The sequence below is a fragment of the Pomacea canaliculata genome, linkage group LG3, assembly GCF_003073045.1.
Source record: "Pomacea canaliculata isolate SZHN2017 linkage group LG3, ASM307304v1, whole genome shotgun sequence".
Taxonomy (NCBI): Eukaryota; Metazoa; Mollusca; class Gastropoda; order Architaenioglossa; family Ampullariidae; genus Pomacea; species Pomacea canaliculata.
Window position 1 is genome coordinate 23,350,659 of NC_037592.1, and position 13,729 is coordinate 23,364,387.

The following is a 13,729-nucleotide window of genomic DNA, read 5'->3' on the forward strand; positions in this document are numbered from 1 at the left end:
GTCCATATTATAACATCAATCGATGCACGTGTAAATATGAGGCGATAAGATGGGGAATTCATATAACTCTCTCTCTAGCTATACAACTTATTTTATACAGCTAAATAGAGATCAGGGCTACAATTAAACTTTAAAAAAGAAAATCCCGTCGATCTTAATTGGCTCCCATATATATATATAGTTCTAAAGTGTATTGTATAGCTATAGAATGCATTCTATGATTTCAGTAGCGTAGGAAATGTTCAGGGTTTTTTTTTTATTTGTTTATTGTTGGTTTTTTTGGGTGGGGGGTAGGGGGTGAACGCGCGCGTGCACCCGCGCACATACGTACCGTGTACAGCCACACACACATACATATGCCTCTTTTTTCAGTGTTAACAATTTAATTAAAAGCGACGTACACTAAATTAACAAACATAAAATTCATTAAAAATGGACTCAACTCGGCTAATGCAATCACAAGAAATGATGTAACATTCAGAATAAGATAAACTTTACAACCATATATTAATCACATTCGAGGTTTGCAAGTCAGGGTGCCAAAACAAAACTGCGTCTTTTTTTTTTCTTTCTGTTATGACAGAGGTATGGTAATGTGACTTGAATCTGGTTTTGTGTGTGTGTGTGTGAGAGAGAGAGAGAAAAATTAAATGTGCATGATCGCTGATATATGTTTATAGCGTGTGCCCTCAGGATGACTGCATGGAGCATGGGAGATGACAGTAAAGAAAGGGGACAGACGAATTATGAGCCTGGCAGGTCACTCAGCCAAAGTTGGGATCGAAGGCTTTTATGCCAGCTATTCCTCTCACATTTTCAATAACATATATCTGATTCCAGTTACCTCTCCATCTCTTTTCTCTGTTGCCTCTCTCCTTCTCTTTCTTCCTCTACCTATTTTGAACTTTGCGAAGATCAATTGCATCTCTCCTTTTTGAGGAGCGGCTGCCCCAGTCCGCCCCCTCTCGTTATAGCTGTCCTCCATGAATGTTTAAATGACGTCAGGTACATGAAACAGCTCAATAATTATAAAATAACTTGAGCTGAAAATTACAGAAATTAATCCCCTCTTCGCAACCCAGTTCTGTAATTATAAAACGAATTGGGATATATAGCCACATATGCATTCTATAATTATAAAATAAATTAGGTAAGGAGAGATAGAAATGATTAAAGCTCTTCCGTTGATACCCCAGTCCTATGATCATAAAATGAATTGTATAGCATCTCGATCAGTGGCGTACGTAGGAACTGGGTGGGGCAAGGCCGGGCTGGGTATAGTTGCCCCCTCAAAAAAATAGAGGATGCAAGACTGTGAACGTCGTTCACTGTCAGCATGAAGTTTGTCATCCCTCTCCCAAAGCCGAGCATCTTCCCACGCCACTGTAGCTTCAGCGAGAAACAAAAATGAAATTTCTTGTATGCCACTCCATATGGAGGCATGATCTTACTGTTACGAAGCTGAAGAGCAGACGACGTGAGAGCTCTCGTATTGCAGGAAGTGCAAAAGTCAACATTTACAGGTCAGCTGCATGGGATGAGAAGCTGACCAGCCGCATATTATCCTATTATAGATCAATCAACTAAAAGAAAACTATGCTGAATAAGTGAATCTAAAAGCGACGGTGGCCCATAGTTTTATCAGACCGCTAGTTTTTCTTCCTAGATGCTTCCTTCTTCTCACGAAAATACACACAACTGGAAAAGACGAATAAGACCTATCCTACCGGGAATTACCGCAATCAGTGCGTAAATCCACGGACGCTTTTCCTCAATGTTATTTTTAGAGTACCTAATTTTAGATTCTCTTCAAGTGGATGTCACCTTTTCATACTGATGCGTGAATTGTTGTCAGTTAATGTTTGGCGTTAAATTTAGTTTATGGGAACAAAAAAGTAATGCTGGCATTTAATGTTCGTTCATCTACTGAGATTGGTTACAAAGTGATTTTACCGTAGTTGCTGCACTATGCATTGATCGTCTCATATATTCGGTTTTACGAAGCAGCTATAGTGATTATAGTCATGGATCAAAATCATAATGGATCACCACTTTCATCTCTAGAAAATGTTCCTATGACAGAAAGTCTTGCGGCAGTTTCTTCTGCTCTTCAAGAAAACAGGTCTCCGATTCCAAGTGTAACGGACCCTAACGTACTGTCAACATCATCCTCGGACAAGAAAGTACGATCGAGGGAGAAAGTTCATCAGCAGAAAAAGAAGAGGAAGATTATGTTGGAAGACTAACGACTGATCCGTTTATGCCGTCACTCAGGTGAGTTATGACAGGTATTGCAGGACATCTAAAGGATACTGTTTGTTTTTATTACTTTGACTTACTTCCATAATATTGATGCAGTAAAAGTATAAAAGGAAGTGTGGCTAGCTAGAATATATATATATAGAATTATTCAAGCAGCATTCAGGAGGTTCCTTGTCGGGGCACTGTATGTGACATCTATTTACTGGGCTGGGTACCATGCAGAGGTTTTCTCCAGGTACTCATGGTTTCCTCCACCCACCCCTTCCATTTCCCCCCTACTGAGAAAAATCACCTCAAGTTGGAAGCCCTTTTCCTACTGTCAACCAAACCCTACCCAGCCGAAATAAGCTGCTTGACCTATCTGGGATGGGAAAGTTGTATTTATTTTGACAGCAGTACTTTTCTTATTTATTTCCTTGTTATTTCAATGTTCAGTATTACTGTTAGAAGATGCAGGGAGATATAGAGAATCAAACAGATGTTCATGAAAAATGCTGAATACAGAGTGAAATTGAGTATCAATAACTATGATTTTCTCCCCATTCATTTGTCGTTATGTAGTTTTGCTTTAAGAGAAATAGCCTCAGCATTAAAATCTGATGTTCAGTGCCACTATACCACTGTTAAAGATGTGGTAGTCTGACATGGAATGATTCACTAATATAACTGTACACATTGGGGGTGAATAAAACTGAAGGATAAGGGCAAAGGGAGTATTAGGTGACATTCTATCATCTTGCACTTGTTAATTATGAGCTTTATCAGATGCAGTTTGACAGATTATCCTATATGAGAGAGAGACAGAAAAAGTGTGATAGTGAGAGGGGAAATAAAGGAATGTTCAAGTGAATCATATGGTGGCTGGCACCACCACAATTTTTCTCTCTCCCTTCACTTGAAATGTGCCTCATTGGAGAACAAGAGCTGTCAACATGTCAAGTTAGGTACAATACAAGTGTTTCAATATTTCGTTCATTCAGATGTCAATAGATCAAATTTGACAAACACAGTTAAAAAGTTAAGGGCAGAAATCAACATAAGCAAAAGCTGATACCATTGCTAATGAGAATTAAATAGTATTTTTAACTTGAACTATGACATTTTACCAGCATTGACAAATATGCCTACCATTCACATACATCATTTCACAGGACATGCTTAAGAATCCTCTTATTGATGCAGGTATTTTGTGGTGTGTGTGTAAATTAGACTAACTCTTGTATGTCTTTGATGATCAGGAATACAGGAGAGGAGCAAACAAGTGATCATAGGGAGGAAGGTTCATCCAATCCATCAAAAGGTGAAGACATATTAGGACTACTATGCTTCCTTTATAGCTATTTATTCCATTTTTCTTAGTTTCATGTATGATGTGCATATGTGAGTGAGAGAGGGAGAGAAGGAAGAATTAAGTAGTCTGTCTTCCTTAACCTTCGCAAGATCAGCCTTATTAGACCTTACCTGACAGGGTATCTTCTTAAAAGTTTATTATTGTCCTGTGAGGACTATTACAACTCCTAATTTGTTTGTCTTCCCAGCTTCTCTATGGCCCAGAATATCATAACTGGTGTGCTGATGAACTTTCCTTTGCTTTTCACCTTTTTTTTTACTGGTCATGCATGCTTTACCTTCTTGTGCTACTCATTTTCCTTACCTGCCATGTTATTCTTCACAATTGAAGCTTCCATTTGAAGAGACAAGATTGTTTTAAGACCACCACTATTAATAAGATAAAATGAATGAGAGTTTGAGTGAGTGAACCTCTGCACATATATATTGCCCTCTAGGATTAACAAAGTGTTATCTGTTATTGTACCAGTCTTATAGCTCATTCAATACCGACAAGGCAGTTGAGCTACAACTATGAAGACATTCACATCTGTATAGGAAGAGCTAAAAATTAAGTGTAACTGTAACATAATAATAGATAAAATAGCTGTCACATTTATTTCAAAACATTTCTAAAATGTGTTTAATTGGTAATTTTCAAATGCATTTGCTTTAGTCATTTTTTGTGCTGACATGCTATTCCAGTACATAACTTTCTGGCAGCTTGTTGCTTATATTTGTTTTGCAGACAGCAGTGGTGTTCTGAAAGATATTTTTACTTTGATGAAGGAGGTGGTTCAAACACTTACCTGCATCCAGAAGTCCACAAAAGAAGGTTACAGTAATATCTTTTTCTGTTTGTCTTTTTCTATTTTTTTTTCCTTCCTTTCATTTTCTTTATTTCTTCTGAGGGTTTTTTTCTTCTTTTGGGGGCAGGCTTTGCCTTGTTTTTGCCTCTATGTTGCAGCTGCTTAATTGTCTGCATGACAAAAAGATAGGCTCATAGCATGGTAGTTAATGCATTCACCTATCAAGCAAAAGGGCTAAAACCCATACCTCCCCATCCAGCAGGTATTTAGCAGAAGTGGGTACCTGATTATATCAGGAATGGTAAAGGTAACAGAAGTAGTTGGTTGAACTCCACTATTTGCATATCCTGTCCTAGATATTGGCTGTCATGAGTTCAGGTCTTGTCTTGGGCATGCTGTTTTTGTCTCTGCATGTGGCATCTGTTTACAGGGCTGGTTTTTTTGCCTATAGTCTTAGTTTCTCACCACTAGCTGGTGCAATTTACCTTGTAGTGATGTGGTGGCTTGCACGCCTTGTCAATCAACAGAGCGATGTCGGCCGTAGCCTTGTGCTCCTGGCAGGTCTAACCAATCTGAACATGTCTGTCAGGGTAGAGGCCAGACTAAAATGTTGCACCCTGGCCCTCAAGGTTGGGGGTTTTGCTTTGGGCTAACAACCTACTCATGTAAAAAAAAAGGGGGTGTTACAGAAACTGAAACAGTACCACAACAGGGTCGGGAAGATTCCTGTCTAGAAGAGCTTATGACGCATGCTGGTGAAAGCCTTAGGGAAGCCAGCTTGCCTACTCATCTTTTGACGACCAAGGCAAGAATCAGGATAGGGACCTGAAACATCAAAACCCTCTATGAAAGTGGCAAGTCAGCTCAAGTGGCCAGAGAAATGAGAAAAGACATCAGGGTTCTCGGGTTATGCGAAACCAGATGGTATGAAAGTGGCCAGTCCAGACTAACATCAGAGAAACCATTATTTACTCTGGCCACAAAGATCTGGACAACGATCATACTCAGGGAGTAGCACAGGGGATGTCAACAGAGGCAACAAAGGCATTATGGCCTGGGAACCAGTCTCACCTCGGCTCATATCAGCAAGACTCAACGCCAAAGGAAGGAAGATCACCATCATCCAATGCTATGCACCAACAAATGCAGCAAAGGAAGAGGAAAAAGAAGACTTCTACAGTTCCCTGCAATCTCTGCTTGACCACACACCTAGAAGAGATTTGAAGATCATTATGGGAGACCTAAATGCTTAAGTGGGAGATGATAACACCAACAGGGAACTCATCATGGGAAGATATGGCGTCAGCACCTGCAACGAAAATGGGGAGCTCTTCACAGACTTCTGAGCTTTCAATGACTATGTCATAGGTGGCACTGTTTTCCCACACAAAAATATACACAAGACAACTTGGACTTCTACTGATTGCCAGACAGAAAACCATATTGACCGCATAACAGTTACTCAAAAGTTGAGAAGTCTTCAAGATGTCCGAATGAGGAGAGATGTTGCTTCAGACCACCAGCTCTTAGTAGTAGTCTTCAAGATTAAGCTGAAGTCCTTCATTGATCCAGCAAATGGCAAACTCAATGGCAAACTCACTAAACCTTTTGTAGTAAAGACCGGCATAAGACAAGGTTGCATATTATCACCAACAATCTTCCTGATGGTCATAGACTGGATTATGCGCAAGACAACCCAAGGCAACAACACCGGTATCCAGTGGACCTTCGCCAAACAGCTAGAGGACCTGGACTTTGCAGATGACAGTAGTCTCTTATCTCATCAGCAACAACATGCACAAATCAAACTGAGTAAGCTAGCAGAGGAAGCAGAGAAGACTGGCTTAAAGGTCGACAGAAAGAAGACCGAAGTAATGAGAATCAGCAACAAGCAGGAACTCCTAATCTAATTTCAAGGAGAGAACATCCTGGAAACAGACCGCTTCTTGTATCTGGGGAGTATTGTCAACAAGGACGGTGGAGCGGACGATGACATCAAGAGCCGCATCAATAAGGCCAGGCATGCTTTCAACAGCCTACACCCCATCTGGCACTCCCGAGCATTATCCTTCAGCAGTAAGACCCCCATCTTCAACACCAATGTGAAGGCAGTCCTACATACTGTATGGTTCTGAAACCTAGAGTGACAAATGCCATCAACAACAAACTCCAGACCTTTACCAACTGATGCCTACGCCATATTCTGGGAATAAGATGGCCTGAAAAGATCTCCAACAGCAGCCTGTGGAAACGAACCAACCAGAATGCCACTAGCCAAGACATCAAAAAACGCAAATGGGGCTGGATAGCTGACACCATTGCCAAGCAGGTACTTGACTGGAACCCTCAGGGGAAGAGGAGAGTTGAAAGACCAAAGCAGAATTGGAAAAGAATAGTAAAAAGTGAGGCAAAGAACATTGGAAGCACATGGGCCAACTGAAGGGGGCTGCCCAAAACCGGCTCCGCTGGCGAAGTGTTGTTGCACCCCTATGCTCCTCAAGGGAGCAACAAGGAATAAACTAAACTGGTCTTAGTTTCTGGCTTGGCATAAAACACCAATGCCCTTCCTGTCCTAGATATGGTGATCCACTTACACTCACTGAATCTATAGCCTTCGATTTCCTGTTCTTATTTTAACACTATGAAAGCCAAGGGTGATAAATCATTGGGTAAAACTGATCAAATAGATGAGTATATTACTGAAAAAGAAATGAGGAAATTAGCAAGAATTTATTTCACCTGAAAGTCAGTAAATCAGCTCAAATAAGTGATTTCATATACTGAATGCTGCAAGTGATACTTCATACTTATTATTGTGATTAACACCTATGTTCCTATTGAAAAGGCATTCATCCAGTGTCTATAACCATTATATTTGATTTTGGTCCTTAGTTAAAGAGTGGACAAGATATATCTATAATCATTTCACTAAATAATAAAGATGACCCTAATAGTGCAACTAGCTCATTGACCACCTACATATTATCTCCTGTTATTGGTAGATAACCTTATTTTTTACTTATGTCAACAAGCAACAAAAACAGCTAAATTTATTTTCTGAAGCTGAGGCAAGAATTAGATGAGAATAGACCTTGGGTGTAGTTTTTATTTCTAAATCTTTATAAACATTTTATTAAAGCTTATTGATCATGTTGCATTAAAACATTATTTTTGTAACAGAAATCCAAAAGATGACAAGTGTTCTCTGTGAGGAAACAAAACTCACCCATGGACTTCTTGAGAACATTTTGAAAGAATTGCAAGGACAGAATCTTATCACATATAATAGGACTTATAGCATTCCTGACAACAAAACATTATCAGAAGATTGTCATTATAGAGATGTGGGCAAGAAGCTTGCAATGTGTGATCCACTAGAGAAGTATTACAGAGATGGCCGGGAGTTTTCCACAGAACAACATTCTCAAAATGCAGAAAGCAGGTAATCAAAGAATTAACATTTTTTGGATCACTAGTTGCTAAAGATTTGATGAATATTAATTACTTGCTGAAAAAGAATTCTGAAATATGTTAAACTAGTAATAATTGAATAAGATTAATTTTTCACTATTTTTTTATTATCAACAGAAGATTCTGAAATATTTTTTCAACATAAAAAATGTAAAGAAAGTAAAAGAAAATAGAAAAAACTAATATGCCAAACAAAATCATTGTCCACTAAAGAAATATTTGGCATCGATTTTCATCAGAGAAGTTTCTGCAACAACAGTGGCAGTGAACCAGTCACTATCAGAAAATGGAGCATTTGAAAGCTTTCAACAATCAGAGAGCATCTTGGATTCAAGAGAAACATACGGCAGTCATATAACAGATGGTGTCGTCAACAGTTTGCCAACAGCTCAAAACAACCCACTAGAGAGGGGAACAGGGTGAGATTTTTTATTTGTTTTCATTTCTTCAAGTAGTTAAAAGGCATGAAATACCATGTCAGTCAGCTTTTATCTGTCATGAACTGTTGTGGTATATCTCAGAGTATCGGACAATGCACACTTGTTTGCCCCGAATGATAAACTCATTGCAAGGAAATACAACCTCTTCTATTACCATTCACACATAAGTGTGACATTCCAAGGTAAAACACCGGATACGTCGCCGGCTGGAGAACTTGCTCCTTGCCCTCATACACTCTAATATGGAGGGCTGAAGAGTGGTCGTGAATCTGTCCACTGGAGGGAAGATGCTAAAAAGTCTTCCGTCTAGAAATCAAGATTCCTGACCTTGAATAGAGGAAGGGGTAAGAGGATACACCAGCCCGTCAAGCTGGAGTCAGTGTCAAGAAAGAACATTGTATGTTCCTTCTGAAAGAGAACCCCATCTGCAGCCAGGTCAAGTCCATCCAACGAGATAGAAGCTGGGTGGTGTATAAGGTGACTAGGACAAAATAATGTCCTCTTGAATGACCAGTTGCCTGTTCCAAATCCATCCAACAAGGTAGAAGTTGGGTGGCATGTAAGGTGACTAGGACATTCTCTAGATGACCAGTTCCTGTCTCCAGAAATAAAGAAGGTACGAGTTTAAAGGTTGCATCCTGCGCCGCCCCCAAGGGAGAAGATCCACTGCTGAGTTCAAAAGACCCAGCAGAGGCATCCATTCCTGAGCCATCTTTGCAGTGCTGTGAGCAAAAAGGAGGGCCTACTCCTGGATCGTCATACCCGCTCCAGGGGCACGCAGACTCTTTTTTTCTGCCACAGTCAGGGAGAACTATCGATGGTTAAAGAGCGAGTGTAACCTTTTATTTCCTGTGATCATCTGGCAAGAAAGAACATATTCATGTACTCACAAAATTATATTTTGTCAACAAAGATATACTGTTGTAAATTCTATACCATTTCCAAAATTAAGTGTTATGGCGTGAAATAAATAGCAAATGTATTCTTGCAGAGACTCTGAGAAAAATATTGCTGAGATGTCATCTCCTTTTCCAGTTTCCAAAAACTATATAGAAGGTGACTTTACTTTTTATCCTTTTATCAAATAAGATGATTGTGTACATATTCAGTATATCATACTTGTTTGTGCAAATAAATATAATGGCAAAAAAAACAAAGACAAAAAGCAGCTTAAAAGAGAAATCGGTTTAGCCTGCAGTAAATTAACCAGGGCAACCAGAAAGAAGTACTTGCAGTAATGACATGTATGAGGAGATTCTCAGGTGTAAAATTTTGTGGCCACACAAGCTTGAATCCAAACATCTGTATTATATCTGAGGAGTCTTAAACAAAGCTGGACTTTTTTCCTCAGTTTCAGGCATAAGAGTGAAAGGTGGACCTGATGTAGACCTACAGCATTTGCATGATGCTCTTGCACGAGCCAGACTGCCAGGTGATTGATTCTTTATTGCTTCAAGAGCATTACTCCAGCAAGGGTATGAGCATCCGACAAACTACACATCATTTTGAAACTGCTGTAAACAAGACCAGTTATAATTGACTTCTATAAACACACATATTAGAACTCTAAACACAAATATACATGAACTTAAAACAGCATTTAGGAACACACACAAGACTCCTACTCATACATCATTACCCTAAACCTCAAAACCATATATGAAAAATCATTATGTAAGAGGAAACATCCTCATGGCCAGTGGTCAGCAAAACAACCAACCAATCTTACCCCATTTTACAATACCCCTTCCCACACCCCTACTGCCAGGTGAGAAGAGACAGATACAGTTAACTCAAGATTATCTTAGTTCATCAGTTACCCTATTCTTGCACAGAAAAGACATTTAAAAAACTCCAAGGAAGTTTTTTCTTTTTAATTTAATCTTATGAGACTGACAGAAAGTGCCAAAAGTCAATCTGCAGTGTTGCAGACAGCCTTATCCTGAAGGATTTCTGAGATTTGTGGTGTCAGAGGTAGCAGCACTGGATTGGTATGAAGACATACTTTAAATATATAGGTCATCAACAGGATTAGGTTAGTTATCTGATAGCAGCATGGTAGCTTGAGCTTCATTTCTGTCAAGCTCTTGATTCCTATGAAAGTTCCAATGCATGCATAAACAAGTTAAAGATAAAAAGTTAGTAAAAAGCAACAGCAGTGGCACTGACATGGAGATGAGCTTTAATAAGTTGTAGTGTTTAGTAAGTGGTTTGATTTTTGCAGATCCATTATCTTCACCCAGAGCACGTTCTTATGATACAGTCTTGTGCCTGGACACTTCAGAGAGTATGCACGAGGGTGGAGCTTTTCAACAAATGGTCAACATCGTTAATCAGTTTGTTGATGGTAGGGAAGCAATTCTGCATAGACTTTTCTGTGGTCTTTTTAGAGTTCAGCTCTAAAATGTGAAGTTTTGTTTTACAGGCTAGTGCAAATCCTAATTGCTAGAAATTCATAATGTATTGAATAACTAATTGTTTATATCATGTACATTTTCATGCTTTAATAGTGTCCCAAGCTGTGGTTTCAGTTTAAATTTCTGTCCTTTATCAGATGTTAGAGAGGAGCAGTACAAGTTGTGTCTTCTTGCCAAAATATGGATCAAACTACTCAGCTTGTCATGGGATAATTGGTTTGCTTGTGCTTCTTACAGGAGTGGAAGATGTTGTCAATGAATCTGGATCTGAAGAGAACATTAGTGTGGTCACTTTGGAGGCCAGGCCGACGTTGCACAGCATCTTACCAATGATTTTTCTCGTGTCAGAGATGCCATTGGTGAGAGTTTGACTTGACTAAATTCTTGTAGGACTTTTTTACCTTTGGCAGTCCTTTAATTATCACAAGTATTTATTGAAAGCAGTTTATGCTAGTTTGATTACATTTATATTGTTCAATTTGTTGTTCTCTTGGCATTAGTTACTACTATAAGGAGTGAAATCTATGTGATACAGGAAAACAATGCTTACACTTTAAAATTTGTTTCTTTGATCTGTTCCTGACAGCACCAGGTATAAGTATTTAAAGACCAAGTGGACTGCAAAATTTTCATCAAATGACTAGCCAAATTTTTTTTTATGTAATAGTGTGCAATAGTTGACTATAATATTCTTATATCTAGGAATTTTTAAATTTGAGATTAACTGCAAAAATATGGGGCTTTTTCTCTTATAAAAAGATAATAACATTCAGCTCATTGGGTTTTTTTTTCCAGAACGTATTGAAGTTGGTGGTAGTTCCCCTTTTTATGATGCATTCCTTGTTGCATTAGCTGCTCTTGAAAAGAAAGGTGAGGTCGTAGTCCATTGATCTTTAACAGTCATTATATCATAAAGTGAAACATTATTTTTGTGAAATTTAGGAGAATTTGACCCATACGACACTAGTTTTAGTCGCTTATTTTTTTTTTAAATGTTGGTCTGTTGTAAGATTTGTAGTCTTGGAAGTATTTCTATGTGAGTTTGGGGGCCTGACATGTATATATGGTTAATCATATTTTCTTATTTTCATGAAAATAAAAGTTAAACTAAATCATGATGCCTTGTTTTCAGGGGGAATCATTTCTTTATCGGGTGAATATGAGATACGTCCCCGGATTATCTTCATAAGTGATGGGCATGCTACAGGTTACGAGAAACATTCTGCATGGGACAGGCCAAGAGACCCGGCAAACGTATCTTAATTATCATATCATGTTATCATTATATTTGTTTGAGGGTCAGAAAACCCAAAAGAGCAATAAAATAGTTGTCACTAAGCAAATATCTTGGGTAGAGGACTCAGATCTCATCTTTTGCACATGTAATCTCTCTCTGGATGCACTGGTTGTTTGCCGAGATGAACTGGTTTACTATGATATATCCTTAATTGCAGACTCAGAATAAAATGTCAACAAAAGTCTCCTATTGATGTTGAAAGACAGTTCTTAGGCAGTGTATGATGACTTGCATTAGGTCCCTGTAACCCCAGAAATGTCCTTTGTCCTCATTTACCTCGAAGATCATCATTTGGTGGTTTAGTTAAACATAAGGCACTTGATCAGATATAGATTATCTGCATTATGTTACAAATTCTAATGATAATAATCATTGCTCTAATGACAAGAACAGTGTAAATAATATGTGTGGTGGGGATGGAGGAAGTGTTAGAAGTCAAAATATAGGTGAGTATTTCTTGTATACTGATGTTTAATGTTTTCATCAGTGTGTGCTGAAATCTTCAGTGTGCACGGTTTATCCCACTTTTATCTGTGTGCAGGTGAGAGCTCGTCTAATTCGGCTGTTGAGTGACCTAAAACCTTCAGAGTCATCTAGTTTGCCTCACCCAATTGTTTTTGTACCTGTAGGTACAAAAGCAGACAGGGTAAGAATTCTGTAGAAGTTGAAATGACTTTGTAGTTAAGGACAAAAAACAATAAACCTGTAAAGTACGTTAAACTAAGAAGTCAAACAAGGAAATTCTGATACTTTAATGTTTTTTATGTTACTTATTTCTTATTTGTATTTTTTAAGTTTTGATTGTTATTTTTGTACTTCTGCATTTGTCACTTTTCTTTGCTTGAGAAAAGTGTAAGCTACTAAACATCGTCTTGTTTCAAAATTAATATTTGATTTTGTCTTTTTTTTAAAACTAGCTGTTTTTGAAAGCTGATGTTGCAGGAAAGTGGTTACTGTTCTTTTCTTATGTTGAAGAACTTTATGTCTTCTCTGGCCACACTCAATGGCAGCACGATGGTGGAGCCTGAAAACATTACTTCTCTGTGCAGATATTTCAAAATAGAGGTGAGCAATTTAGTTTATCTTGATAAGTTTCCTTTGTATTATTTTTTTCTGATCTAGAGGGTTAAGTTTTCCCACAAGACATTAAAAATTTACTTGCCATACACATGCATACCTCTGTACCAGTCAATATTATTCTGAAGGCTGAATTAGTTCCTGGCTATTTGGAGGACACAACAAAATAATGCAGAAGTAGATGTAGAAAAGTAGGTCTTTCACTGAAAACATGAAAAAAGTGCAGCTGCAATTATGTTAAGCCTTAAAAGATGTTGAAGTGATATTTCAGTATAAATGACTCTGTTACTTGCAAGTCGAACTTCAAATGAAATAATGGAAGAAACGGATATGATGCTGCCATGCAGGAAGTTCCAAAGAATGTCTCCATACTTTATATTGCTATATTGTCAGTAAATTTGTATCATTATGAGCTATGTTTATTATTGTATAAGTGTTCTTATAATTTGACTAAACTTTAACTTCACTTGGAAACTAGAATACAAAGGATTTATGAGCAATTGTCATTACAAGGAATGGACAGTTTTACATCTGGCCCTGCCATATTTTTTGTGTTTGCATATTCATTAACTGTATGGAAAGTGACCTATATCTCTCTGCAGGAAGCAGTAGGTAAACGATTGTGTG

At 38.2% G+C, this 13,729-nt stretch overlaps 1 protein-coding gene across 2 annotated transcripts; it reads left to right on the top strand.

The window, feature by feature from the left end:
- The first annotated feature begins 1,648 nt into the window (after window positions 1-1,648).
- On the top strand, window positions 1,649-11,588 carry LOC112559027. Of its 2 annotated transcripts, none has more exons than XM_025229856.1 (10): window positions 1,649-2,274; window positions 3,501-3,562; window positions 4,340-4,426; window positions 7,581-7,842; window positions 8,111-8,290; window positions 9,303-9,367; window positions 9,663-9,743; window positions 10,536-10,658; window positions 10,966-11,087; window positions 11,524-11,588. In XM_025229856.1, the coding sequence occupies exons 1-10, from the start codon at window positions 2,261-2,263 to the stop codon at window positions 11,578-11,580; spliced, it is 1,053 nt and encodes a 350-aa protein (XP_025085641.1). In that variant the 5' UTR covers window positions 1,649-2,260; the 3' UTR covers window positions 11,581-11,588. The 2 variants fall into 2 exon arrangements, with proteins under 2 accessions (XP_025085641.1, XP_025085640.1); XM_025229855.1 differs by lacking the exon at window positions 1,649-2,274 and adding an exon at window positions 2,283-3,206.
- Window positions 11,589-13,729: the final 2,141 nt, after the last annotated feature.

Bases quoted from the DNA above. Each gene is read 5' to 3' on its own strand.
- LOC112559027 (XM_025229855.1), top strand. From the start codon at position 3,163: ATGTGCCTCATTGGAGAACAAGAGCTGTCAACATGTCAAGTTAG. The intron at 7,843-8,110 runs GTAATCAAAGAA...GATTTTCATCAG, and splicing joins TCTCAAAATGCAGAAAGCAG to AGAAGTTTCTGCAACAACAG. The intron at 9,744-10,535 runs GTGATTGATTCT...TGATTTTTGCAG, and splicing joins TGCACGAGCCAGACTGCCAG to ATCCATTATCTTCACCCAGA.